The sequence below is a fragment of the Neodothiora populina genome (assembly GCF_041146345.1).
Source record: "Neodothiora populina strain CPC 39397 chromosome Unknown canker_contig_14, whole genome shotgun sequence".
Lineage (NCBI taxonomy): Eukaryota > Fungi > Ascomycota > Dothideomycetes > Dothideales > Dothioraceae > Neodothiora > Neodothiora populina.
In genome coordinates this window covers 1024456-1037522 of record NW_027191408.1, presented here as the reverse complement: position 1 = coordinate 1037522, position 13067 = coordinate 1024456, and the positions used below count along the sequence as shown (strand labels likewise).

The following is a 13067-nucleotide window of genomic DNA, read 5'->3' as shown; positions in this document are numbered from 1 at the left end:
TAGTCTTTTGCTGCATCTCTCTGATGGAGCCATGGCCTCAAACTGGTCAGATATCTCTTTCTCCTGCTCCTGTCTCTCCCGACCTGCTATTCTTCCTCACGTTCCAATTGACGATGTGGCACCGTGGCCTAAGAAGAGAAGGTTTTTCAATTTCAAAAAGGGCTCCGTATAACTATACAATAGCCGCACGCCAATCCCATCGCCAAAAGAAGTGCTACAATTGCCCATCGATCCAACTTCATTCCTTTTCGTGACGCCATAATTACTATTCAATCCATCATTCGTCGCAGAAGAAGTGTCCATGAAGCGTCCAGCGTCTTCAAGGGACTTCTGCAGTCATCGTCTCCATCGATCATTACCATACATTGTTGTTCGTCAACTTTGGTGGAAACTCGAGATGCGTTGAATCACGTGTGAGCGTGACAGATCAGGGAGTCAAGGCATCAACTTCCCGTTTGTCACCCCGTTCAGATGTCAATACCCATTGTAGACTGTCGGGATTACTCTGTAGAAAGTGATCATGTTGTAGAGCCATACGACAATCAGGCAGTTCCGCTGACTTCTCTCTGTCTCATGGTGCTGTTCCACCACGAGCTTCTTGTACCAGCCATACCCTCCTCGGCGATCTTTCCGCTGACGTGTCTACTTCTTGTACCAGAGTTGTCAAGGTACATGACGTTTGCATCAACAAGATCGACACCAGTCCTACTGACTACCCGACCACCTACTTTCACATGGCCCATCTGCAGGTTGTGGCTGCCATCGTTGGTATCATTGGATTGTCCGCGAAAAGGAGATGTATGGGTGTTGGTGCTATCATTCCCCACAGAGAAGCCACGGATGACCTTGGTAGCTTCTGCCAAATTGCCGTAAGCCTTCCGCTTCGGACTAGGAGCGCGGCTTAGATCAGGTGTACTGCCTTGGGAATAGAGAGACGAGACGGCGGATATGGCAGACGTGATGGTCAAAGCACGACCAATAGTGCCCTCCGAGTTGCGTAAGGAGTTTGCTTCTGATCCTGACTTCATTGACGCGGCATCTGAGGCATGTGAGTTACCATATGCATCGAGGGCTGGTGGTGACATGGTCGTATCTGAGAAGTAAAAGGCTTCATCGTTGGTGTGTCCACCTCCTTCATGTGCAAGAGTGGCATGGGCTGGTGGGGTGGGAGCGTGAGTCTTCAAGGGCTCAGGAAGTAAGCCCTGCTCACCCCTGTTGTTGAGCGCAAGCCGATCAGCTCTTTGCCTACATGTTTCATGATCTTCGTCCAAATTGCGGGCCCATGGCTCTACAGGTGTACGGTGGGGGGATGAGAGATCCCCGTACTCATCATCGGCCATGACGTACCAATTGTCGCTGAGCAAAGAGTCATGTTGATGGCTTTTGGCTACGTTCGCTGGAAGAGATGTTTGATGCTCCGAGACAAGCATACCAGAGCCAGAGGGCCGCTCATAGGTGGGCAAATAGCTTGATGGATGACTTGGCATCGGCTCTTGGGCACCAGATTGAGAAGTTCTGTTATGGCTGGCGGAAGAACTACCACCGTGGGAGCGGGGTCTTGATCTACTGCGTGACTGTGAATGGTAACGAGCTGCTACTGGCAACCCATTGACCTCTGTGTGAGATGTTCTAGCGGAGCGCGACTGTTGATACATGTTGTCTCGAGATGCGCGTGCGGACTCTTGCGTATGGGCCGAGTATGTTTGATCGAGTCTAGTACGCGATTGGTAGAAAGAGACTGGTTGAGCAGAAACATCGGGCATCTTTTCTTTGCCGATATTCGAAGAAGTTGGCGCGCTTAGTGCCAGGGTACTACCGCTCATGTTGGCGAACTTCTTCTCCGATGTCATGCTGAGGTCAGAGTTCTTGTATCGGTGCTTGGTGGCGAGACGACTGGTGAGGTTGTCCTCCAGCGGGTTGACATCAGGCGGATAGCGGGCGATCTTGCGAAAGATGACGACCAGATAGACGTCAATACATGCGCTGATTAGATGAAGGCCCCCAATAGTGGTCGCAGCAATCCAGGTCACAAACAAGAGCGTCTCGGTAGCACCCGTAGCATGGAAGAACGAAGACCATCTTCCCTCGCTATTCGGGACCATTTGTCTGTTCTTCTCTGCATAGTATGCGGTAAGTACCATGAAGGGGATGAGGCCCAAGTCCATGAACACGCAAAAGGCATGGTAAGTTGACGAGGACATAGGAGTGCGGGCCTTAGCGGGGCGAAACAGATGAATGATAGCGTATGTAGCAATACAGACATCCCACGCGGGAGGGATCCTCATTATCCAACTCAGCGAATCACTGATGCTTCTGATGCATATGACGCAGGCCAGCAAGCCCAGAGCGCCGATCAATTGAACGATGCGTAAGCCGAACTGGACCCATCGTATCGACACGATCCATTTTCTTGTGCTTGGTGAGAGAGGGGGAGCATCGTTGGTACCATAAGGTAAAATGACATAGCTATCGGGGTGTTTGTTGAAATTTATCAGAGGACCGCTTTGCTTAGGCTTGGGAGAGGAAACACTTGTCCAGCTAGCCCGGGTGACGGCCTTTGGATCGAAGTCGTAAGACGGGTCAAAAGCAGAGCCTTGATGCGAGGGAGGTTTATACATATATGGTGGGGATATTCCCATCTTGCACGGCGGCTACCACCAAATGAAAGTTGATGTGCAAAGGGAAGAATGCCAATCAGACGCGAATATTATGCTCGATGAGCAACGGAAATAGCAAAACGGACGGATTGTGGACTGAAGTACGTTGACCCAAGAGATGAAGACAAGAAACGTTTTTCTCTCAAGGACGAGGACAACTGAGGTAGGTTATGTACAGATGCATGGTAGCTATGGACATGGTTGGTTGCAGCAAAACAAGCAGGTCTGCCATAGCAACGCTATCGATTGGGACTTTTTGTGGGGGGACGTTGAACCTTGAGGTTTTTCTAGGAGCAATACGACCCCTTACATGCAGGGCTGTATCCGGTCTTCGGATAGACCGGATTGCGACATAGGCTGAGAACCGATGGCTTGAAGTCCAGGCAATGTTGACAACCAGATTGAAATATTTGTATGGCGTATCGCATTGAACCTGAAGCAGTAGACCGGTAGATGTGGTGCAAAGGACAAAGAGGAGTATGACGGAATGTGGAGAAACGACCTCTTATCCGGGCCGCTTATCGGAATGGTCCAACGACATTGCCGATCGATTGGCAGTAGCTCTTCCGCCACCCACTCTAACGGAGAAAATCTTGCCTCGAATGCCACAACTACTTTACTCTCATCCCAAGTCGATCGAGTCACATATACAATGCGGTCACTAGCGTACAGTCGTCGGACTGTCAGTCAGCTCAGTGACACTTGCCTTACATATGGGCGGAAAAATGCCGGCAGGAAACCTTTTCCGTGGCAAGATGCAAGGCGGAACTACAGCACGCCAGCATCAATTGACAGACACTTCAGATGTGCAATCATTGGGTCAGGGCCTGCAGGCTTCTATGCCGCATATCGTATGCTCCAGCGTATTCCGAACGCCCGTATAGACATGTATGAAGCCTTGCCTACACCATATGGTCTTGTACGATTCGGTGTTGCACCTGACCATCCAGAAGTAAAGGTGAGGCTCATATCCCTCCTCATGAGAAGAGATCGCATGTCACATGCTGTAGTAAAGACTAAACTGATACAGGTAGGGAAATAATAGAACTGCATAGATAAATTCACCGAGATAGCGAATCACCCTTCTTTCACTTTCATAGGTAACACACGTATCGGTAACGAGCCCCATCAATTGCCACTCTCTACTCTCGCACCACATTATAACGCTATGCTTTTTTCTTATGGCGCATCCGAAGATCGCCAGCTGCATATACCAGGCGAAAGCCTGAATCGCGTCCTCTCTGCGCGTGCCTTTGTAAGCTGGTATAACGGACTTCCTGAATATGCTGATATGGCCCCCCCTCTATCTGAGAGCGAAGAGGCTGTCATTATTGGCCAAGGAAACGTCGCGCTCGATGTCGCTCGTGTTCTTCTGTCTCCGCTGGAACAACTCAAGCAGACCGATATGACCGAGTCTGCTCTCGCGACTCTGTCCCGATCCCGCGTCAAGAGGGTCAAGATTGTTGGTAGGCGAGGCCCCTTGCAGGCCCCGTATACTATCAAAGAAGTCCGGGAGCTGTTGCATTTGCCATCCGTGTCCTTCCCTGGCATTGACGAATCATTACTTCTCACCTCAAACCTGAAGAAGTTGCCCCGGCAGCTGATGCGGGTGGCTCAGCTATTGCAGAAGGGCTCACCAGTAGAGAAGTCCCAAGCAGCGAAAGAATGGGAGCTCAAATATATGCTCTCACCTGTCTCTTTCTCTCCCTCTTCCACTGATCCTTCGAGCCTTGGAGCTGTCGACTTCGATCAGACAACCTTCTCGGACGACTTGAGCAAAATCGATCTCTCTGATCTCAATGCTTTACGGTCAATGCGTGTGCAAAAAGCACACGATTCGGACGCGGTCAGCTTACCAGCTGATATTGCCTTCAAGAGTGTCGGCTATAAAAGCACTCCGCTCTCAGGCTTCAGCGACCTGGGTATCCCATTCGACGATCGCATGGGCATTATACCCAACGATCGTGCTGGACGTGTTTTGTCGCCTGCCCTTGGTCCTGGCGACATGACTGCTGGACACGTACCTGGCATGTACTGCGCTGGTTGGGTCAAACGAGGACCGACTGGTGTAATAGCTAGTACTATGGAGGATGCTTTCACAACCGCTGAAGCAGTTTCTCAAGATTGGGCTGATAGCGCTCAATTCATTGGCGACCGAGAGCAGGACTGCATGAAAGGGGGTTGGGAGAATGTCAAGAGTGAAGCAGATCAAAGAGGCATCAGGAGTATAAACTGGAATGATTGGGAGATTATTGATAAAGAAGAGAAGAGGAGAGGGCAGGAGTCTGGGAAGGAAAGAGAAAAATGCAAGAGCGTGGCAGAGATGATAAAGATACTAGATGGGTAGATAGATGATGTGTACAACACTTGCGTTCGGGATCATAATCACATTACCCTTCTCGTCTGCATTGCACATACTCCATACTCAATGGAGTATGGAGTATAATAACAGTCGCTTGTTTGCTACGCGGTCAAGAACAAAATAACGCAACGTACAACAGCAGGGATTCCCACGTGGTCACCCACCGTAGTACTAATCTGCCGGTCAACTGCTTATGTCTGGCAGAACGGACGGGATGCCCAGTTCTCAGCTGCCTGTGGTCGTACGTGAAACACACAGCGTTGAAGATCGTATATGTACGTTGAGATAAATTGATCATCTCTTGGCCGTGCATCTCTTTGCTACAGTGCAACATGTCGGTAGAGAGACTATGAAGACAGGTTGTTTAAGCCACTAGCGTTCAATCATCAGTCGTACAAGGCTTTAACCTCCTTGCACATGTCGAATAAATCACTGGACATGCCCACTGACTATTGCGCGCGCAGAGCTGAAGTATCGACCTGAGTGTGCATTCCAGCTTGGGTGTCAGTTCTCGAGTCTACTTGGACGAGTTATCATTCGCCTTGTCCCTTGGTCATGCTTTCAAGAAGTCTCAAGACGATGGCCAGGGCGCTCGACATGACGGGCTCTACTGGCCGACACTACCATTTCAAGGAGCTCATACAGGAGAGAGAAGACTTCGGCCGCGTTTGGCTAGCAACTACCGGGTATCAGGGCTAAGTGGACTGTCTCCTTGCACACTGACACTCTTACAGATCTGGACAAGATCATAACATTCTGAAGGATGTCCCAAAGAATATCTTCACCAATTCCAAGGAGAACGTACAACCTCGACTGCCCCACAGCCCGCACATACGAGGGCCTGTTGACCACATCCCGCAAGAGAACATACTTGTCTACAAATACTTGACAGATGACTTCTATTTTCTTATAAAAAAGCAAATCAACGTCCGGGTCAAACGGAGAATATTGAAGGCTGCTTTCAAGGAATTGCCGAATTACATTCTGAAGACATCGTTCATCTTGGTAAATCTTTAACGTCGCCTTCTTGTAGCTCTCGAGACTATAAATGATAACACGAGGTAGATACCAAGCCTGACAACGTTCTGGTCGACTACCGACACGATTCACAGGAACCGTTGATCGAGAATACCCAAATCACTGACCTTGAAAATGCAGCATATCTTCCCGTGGGAAGATGTATCAAAGGCATGCTGCCAGGCAACGACAGCTGGCGCAGCCCAGAAGGGCACTGCAAAGGCGAACTTAACAAGCCCTCTGATATATTCTCCTTCGGCATAACAGTACGTATTGCTTCCATGAGACGGAGGTCTGCTTACTGACAACCTCTGTGCATCTATGCCATTCTTGAGCGCGTCATCTTTGCCATCGATGATGACTTCAAATTTCATGAAACACAGGGCGCCCTCCCTGCTTTGATCCACTTGCAACGACAAGTCTCTTACTTTGGAAATGGGGAAGGAGTTCATGGACTCATGAAGCATATTTGCGATGATGAGATCAGCTGCCAAGTCTTGCAAATGCTTTGGGAAGATCGAAATGACGAACAATGCCATTATTCGCCATTCTCTGACTGGCAAGAGATCAAAGACACAGGCATTAGAGATATCATTCGAGGCATGATGAATCTTGATCCTGTGAAGAGAATCACAGCGGTCCAAGCATTGAAGCACCCTTGGTTCGCAGATATTTGATGTAAACATTCGACCGGAGTCCGACCAGATTGCTCCTTGTAAGTGTGACTTTTACAATTAGTCATGTTGTCAATAAGTAGGCAACACATTGACACAAGATCTATTGCGGTCGCTCTCTTGAGCCATCTCCATTACTGTCAAAGTATGAGGAGTAGACCCATGATCACTTGAAGTAGTGCAAACATTATCAGACAGGAGTACCCACTCTGCGCCGTGTATTTCCATCCAATATGGTGATTATGTCTACCTTGGAGCAATTTTGAGGCTATCGAACGAGAACAAGGAGGATATTCGTGCACATAGAGTATATTTACCTCTACTGCTATTCACACACCAGCATATGAAGCGTGTCCCTATTTTGTTGATCCTGCTTGATTGCGAAGGTCTGTCGTTCTCCTCGAACATCAGGGTATGCACGCAATTCGAGACTTCGTAGATCAAGATCTTCAATCATAGATCACTTGACTCCATACTTGGATGGGTCATAATCGTGGCGGAACGGTGAATCAAATACCTTTAGGCTACCTAGATACAGAGATCATGATAGCCTTCGTATATACTGATGTACAAGTACTTCCACATCGGAGTCGTCGGTGCCCCTTTTAATCGGAACATAAATGGCGTTGACCAAAGCAGGTGCTTATGACAAGGTCCTCGCCCAGCATGTGGCTTGAAAGTGATCGTGACTGCCTTGACCCGGATATAAGCGCCTCTCTCTAACTGCTGAATAACGTGAGCTCGAGCAGAAACCGACCGAGATGACGCGAGCACGGAGAGGACCCTGATGGGAAGATCAGAATATGATCGGCAGGACACAGTGAGTGAGAGTGACAGGGATATAAATGGCATTATAGTAATGACCCAAAGCTGAGGTAAGACATGCACACACTTTGCGAAGCCAGGATAGCATAGGAAGCTCACCAGGATCATGTTGTGAGGACGAACTATCTCATAAGGTAGTGTCGCATATATCACAGACGCACGTGTGAGGTAAAGTAGTGATTAAAGTCGTCGTCTGCACAGCACACAGAAGACATCCAAGGCTTGGATCATAATCGAATGTGGTTATTACAAACAAACTTTCTAGATGTACACTCAGGCCTGGTCACCGACGATATTCAATCGATATAGCTGGGCAAGCAGTAATATGGAACAGGCCGGGCTATGCGACGAAGACTTAGAACATTTCATACCTTGCAGTTTAATTCCTTGTACATCAGCCATAAGTACGCGTTGACCAAGTAAGTTAGAAATGACCCACAGCGGAAGAGTTGCCCCGATGTAACATGCTACTCGTATGCATGGTCCCGTATACAAAAAAGCACAACAGCAGACGACTCCATCTTGCACTCCTTTATCAAATCCAGGCCTCCCGTTCCCCATAGTGCCTGTGTCTCGGAACCTGACTCTCCGTGTCCGGGTCCCGGATGTGCGACATCAGTCTTACTCTGATACTTTACTAGTGCATCGTCGCTGCCACTATACTAAGGCAGCTCTATTTGGTGATTTTATTGTTACAACTCACCTACTCGAGCGTCGCAACTTTTGTCTGCCTACGGACGTCGTGCTTGTATCATTCCGCCGAAGATGAGTGAATCTACACTAGTACCACCGAAGGCTCCTGCTAGACTCAATATACCCAAATCGAACAATGCCGTAAGGATATCGATTATCGATACGTAAGTTCGAACTGAGTGATCGATTCGATATGAATGCCCCCGCATCACAAGTTGTTGACGTGATGAGATAGCACTTCGCGCTTTTCCTTCCCGTCTCATCTATTTCATACACCAACATACAAGGGAACAGAACGCCTCAGCGGGCCTAGCTTCTCTTTCCTCATTGAGCATGATGGAGAACGCGTACTTTTCGATCTCGGAATCAGGAAGGATTGGGAGAACCTGCCACCCGGTATAGTCGCACTTGCCAAACATATTGGCGCCACCTTCGATATCAAAAAAAACGTCAGTGAGATTCTGGAGGAGAACGGCATCCCGGTTCGAGATGGTGCTGTTGACACCGTTATCTGGAGTCATCCCCACTTTGACCATATTGGAGACTTGACTACTTTCCCCACCTCCACGAAACTCGTGGTTGGCAAGGGCTTCAAAGAAGGTTTCCTGCCTGCGTATCCGGAAAATCAGAAGTCAGACGTCTTCGCGCATGACTTTCAAGATCGTGAGCTGCACGAGATTGATTTCAAGCAAGGCTTGAAAATTGGCCGATTCGACGCTCACGATTACTTTGGCGACGGCTCATTCTATCTGCTTGATACACCAGGCCACATGGTAGGCCACATGTGTGGTCTGGCTAGAACTACAGTCTTACCGCCAACTTTTGTCTTCCTGGGTGGCGACGCGTCACACCACGCGGGTGAGCTGAGGCCATCCGAGTATCTTCCTATCCCGACCAATCTCGTCCCCTCGCCGATCCCGCACACTGTGGCAACAGTATGCCCTGGTCATCTATTCGTAGATGTCCACTGTGGTAAGAGTGCCAATGCGCCTTTTCTCAGTATGAGCAAGGACTTCAACCACGATTTAGAGGCGGCCAATTGGAGCATCGCAGGACTACAAGAGTTTGACAGTGCAGAAAATGTACTGATCATCATTGCCCATGATCCTACTGTAGAGGCAGTGCTCGACTTCTTCCCAAAAGGTACCCTGAATGACTGGTATGAGAAAGATGCCGGTGCAAAGACCCGGTGGAGATTCTTGGGACAATTAGAGCAAGCAGTTCAGGAAAACAAGAGACAGTAGAAGAGCCTGCGACTGCAATAACGATGAACAGACAATCACCTAAACAGATACGAGTGCAGAGGTCCTCTCTGAAAAATCTTCCAACTTCCAACTTCTAAAGCGGAGTCCTGTTAATGATTAGTGAAACTGTATAACATAGATTGTTCCTGCAGATACTGGTTCGAGACCGTGAGACTAGTTCCTGATCACGCAGCCCACCCACAGCCATCTGCGCATCGGCCATCGAGACATCTTATTCTCTCGAGGGGATCGAACTGCTCAATCCTCGATAGGAGCCAGAGGAAATCGCCCATGACTCAGACGCGTCAGAAATTATCGGCACGAGCATGGACTTGGACATTTTACAGCAGCAGTGCAAAAAGGTGCAAGCACTCCGGCTTAGCGCAATTCACGGTCAGGATCCGCTGTGGACCACCAAGTCAGGAGAGTGCAAGATTTTTTGGTACGAGCGTGAAGCGATCAAATGAATATGAACATGGCAGCTGTAGGCCACTGTGGTGTCCGGTGTTCCCGGGTTGACTGCATGGGCTAAGCTCAATTTAGATCAGACATCAGCCACAAGATTATGTTTGGCCAAGGCTCCGGTACAGCTTAGGACGTCTATGGCTGTGCGTGCACAGTAGTAGCTCGTAGAACAGCGTCGTGTGACCGCAAAATTTCAGCATTCTTGTGGGACAGAAGAAATTGTCAAGGCAGTAGACGGTCATGGAGCCTCTCCTCAAAACTCAGTGTGACGATCGTTACTCATAATGTGATTAACTGGGGGGTATATACAAAAAATTCCGGGCTGTCCTCCCTTCCTGTGGAGAGAGGTAGCTCCTGTAAATCGCTACAAATGAAATCCCTGTCGTTCCGGATGACCGCTTGTGGTTGATCAGGCTGTCGATGGGGCTCGAACTCGGCTCTATTGATCCTGGTGAGAATGTCAAAACATCAATTAAACGCATGTCTGAGAATCGAAATCCTGGCTGGCGAAGCATGCACCGCATGCTGGGTATCTTTGCAGGCTCTGCTTCCTCCAGCCAGTCACTGAATGCAGCAGGGGTCTGCATGCTATAGACACCTGCTTGCTGTAGAAATTGCGTGCACCGAGAGTCCCTAAGCGAGGGACCGCTTCCTCCCTCTGCCCTCTTCGAATGCGTTTCGCAAGGCCACTTGCTGATGGCCTCGATAAAGCCCTCTCATGCATATGAACTATGTGGGTGCATATCCTTCAAGGGTATCTGCGAACCATTGGAGGTTCGTGAGGGGTGGCGCTCCAGTGTAAGGTCGTGACCATCATCCCTGCTCATCTTTTTGGGGTTGTCCATCTTTAATGAGTCTCCATCTGAATCTTGGATGTAGACTTGGACTTCTCTTTGCCGCGTGATTCCTTTCACATCATCTCTATCGGCTTGGTCCTGCGCTGATATTGGTGCATGCGCTGCTTTGAAAGTCGATGCTTGACCTGGACCATAGTCATGCACACCGCTGTGCATGCCCGGTGGCACCTTCGAACCGCCAATAGTATTGGTATCTGGCAGGCCTTTTGGTCCAGATGACATATCGTGAACGTCGATTTCTGAAGAACGAGCAATCTTGACAATAAGGTCTGCCATCGACATTTCGATATTAAGTTTTACCATGTAAGCGACAGGGTGGAATTGAATATACACAACTTGATTGCGCAAAGACATCAAGCCGATAAGCATAATCTAGGACAGGAGTCAGCACGCGCAACAGGCAAAAAAGACTTAGAAGGACTTACATCCATACAGACAGAGATGACTCCCAGACGTGTGTAGTATCTGATGAGGGACTTGTATTTCTTGAGTCCGTTGTGTTTGACAAGTCTGGTGCTGACAACGTGGACAAAGTACCAATTGAGGCCGGCGTCGACAAGGAGAATGAGAACCTTCGAGACACGATCCCAGTATACGTTGATATGAACAAGTCTATTGGACCGTTAACAAGGGACCACAAGAGACATTAGCTCCAGTGAACCTACTTCGCAGATGGAGGAGGGACCATATGCGCGGGTATCCATATGCAGAAAACCACAATGTTCACACATGTGATGAAAATGGCAGTTCCCCATTTCATGTAGGTAGCAGTGCTCCTACGCTCGGTGAAGATTGCGATTCGATTGATGATAATTTGAAGTAGCAGTTGCACTTCGAAGACATAGCAGAAGAGGATCCAAAACAACACTATTGCACTGTGACTATCAGTATGATGCACTCGAAGAGTCATTGACTAACGTACGTCGCGCCTAGCACCTCGTGAAGAAATAGCCATCCGAGGATACCGATGATGAGGTTGGACAAGATCTCTCCCCAGAGCATATAAACGTATACACTGCGTAAGGGTGACTTGTTTTGCCTGGTCTGTTTAATAGCCTTCCAGACCGTCAAGAAACCAAAACCAAGTGTGAAGCCTGCAGCAGCAGCGGCAAGTTGGTAATCTCCAGTCGTAGTCGCCATCTAGAAGAAATAGATGGGACGATAAAGAGCATGCGATGTTACAGAGGTGAATGAAGGCAAGGGAGAAGAAAAGCAGCACTGTCTCGATCGAGTCAAGAGGAGCCCGCCTTATGTATATCTATCGCCCCAGCGGCTGCATGGCAAGCGCGGAGATGGCACTCAGTTCGAGATCTCACAATGTAGAACCAGATCTGAGTCTACGAAAATAAGCCGATAATTATTTCATTTCGACCACTGTCCTGACTCGACATGCAACACGGGCGTTACCCCAGATCCTCGTGTGAGACGATGCCAATGAACATTTTTCAAGCGTACCAGTGATTCTGCATCCTTCGCAGGCTTGCTAGAGCCGAGACGGGTTGTGTCAACGTAGCGAAATGGTCATGGGCAGCTTTGGTATAGAATTTGTGTCTTCCGCTATACTGTGCATTCGAGAAGGGCCAATATCCGGTGGACATTCGGCTTCGGGCTTGTTCCCACGTGGGGGATCGGGCCACGCCGCTGCTGATCGGCGTTTCGAGTCTAGAAAGGGTTCCTGTATGTGTTCGATCCGTCCATGGGAATTCACGCAGTGTTCAGAACATGGACACGGCAATTGCGCGACCCCTATTATAGTGTGCAATGAGTGCTATAAAACGGGGCCATTATCAAATCTGAGAGGTTGTCTGGCTGACTAGCCGTAGCAGGTGACAGCCGTAGCCACGCTACGGAGGCATGTCCCACGAGGCGTAGGTAGGATTTTAACTGTACGCTCGTAGGATTTATGCTTGCATCCTTGGCCTCAATGGTGATCGGGTTACATTGGTGACATCCTCCAAGTGTTTCGAACCTTGATTTTCCCAGCAGCTTGGATGACAGGTGTCTGGCAACGGCTATATCTCGTACAGGGGGCTGCACCGATTCCCGGGCAGCATGCCGTGCTCATGCCCGTCGTATATCCGAGGCGTCCCTAGGGCAAATATGGTCAAGTTTTACGTATTGTGATAGAGCAAGTGACATGTATAGACCACAGCTCTACACACGTCCCGGTGTGCACATTCGAATGCACATGCAACGGCACAGTGGGGATGAAGGGTTGCGTACGGAGACAGCTGGGTCATACTTAGTATGCAACTGGACGTTATCTTTGAGCA

At 49.1% G+C, this 13067-nt stretch overlaps 5 protein-coding genes across 7 annotated transcripts; 3 read left to right on the top strand and 2 right to left on the bottom strand.

Moving 5' to 3' along the window:
* Positions 1-542: 542 nt before the first annotated feature.
* AAFC00_002283 (uncharacterized protein) lies at positions 543-2639 on the bottom strand (the record flags this gene model as incomplete). The annotated part of the gene is made up of 1 exon (XM_069341577.1): positions 543-2639. The coding sequence occupies one exon, from the start codon at positions 2637-2639 to the stop codon at positions 543-545; it is 2097 nt and encodes a 698-aa protein (XP_069201665.1).
* An 871-nt stretch (positions 2640-3510) lies between these two features.
* AAFC00_002282 (uncharacterized protein) lies at positions 3511-5004 on the top strand (the record flags this gene model as incomplete). 2 transcript variants are annotated; one of them, XM_069341575.1, is made up of 2 exons in its annotated part: positions 3511-3615; positions 3703-5004. In XM_069341575.1, the coding sequence occupies 2 exons, from the start codon at positions 3511-3513 to the stop codon at positions 5002-5004; spliced, it is 1407 nt and encodes a 468-aa protein (XP_069201663.1). The 2 variants fall into 2 exon arrangements, with proteins under 2 accessions (XP_069201663.1, XP_069201664.1); XM_069347996.1 differs by having other exon boundaries at positions 3544-3615.
* A 570-nt stretch (positions 5005-5574) lies between these two features.
* Positions 5575-6141, top strand: AAFC00_002281 (uncharacterized protein; the record flags this gene model as incomplete). Of its 2 annotated transcripts, none has more annotated exons than XM_069348504.1 (3): positions 5575-5705; positions 5754-6024; positions 6085-6141. In XM_069348504.1, 3 exons carry the CDS (start codon positions 5575-5577, stop codon positions 6139-6141), a joined length of 459 nt encoding a protein of 152 aa, XP_069201662.1. The 2 variants fall into 2 exon arrangements, with proteins under 2 accessions (XP_069201662.1, XP_069201661.1); XM_069348641.1 differs by having other exon boundaries at positions 5599-5705.
* Positions 6142-8300: 2159 nt separating this feature from the next.
* AAFC00_002280 (uncharacterized protein) lies at positions 8301-9472 on the top strand (the record flags this gene model as incomplete). The annotated part of the gene is made up of 2 exons (XM_069341574.1): positions 8301-8392; positions 8464-9472. 2 exons carry the CDS (start codon positions 8301-8303, stop codon positions 9470-9472), a joined length of 1101 nt encoding a protein of 366 aa, XP_069201660.1.
* A 1181-nt stretch (positions 9473-10653) lies between these two features.
* Positions 10654-11934, bottom strand: AAFC00_002279 (uncharacterized protein; the record flags this gene model as incomplete). Its single annotated transcript, XM_069341573.1, has 4 exons — positions 10654-11166; positions 11220-11406; positions 11460-11669; positions 11717-11934. The coding sequence occupies 4 exons, from the start codon at positions 11932-11934 to the stop codon at positions 10654-10656; spliced, it is 1128 nt and encodes a 375-aa protein (XP_069201659.1).
* Positions 11935-13067: the final 1133 nt, after the last annotated feature.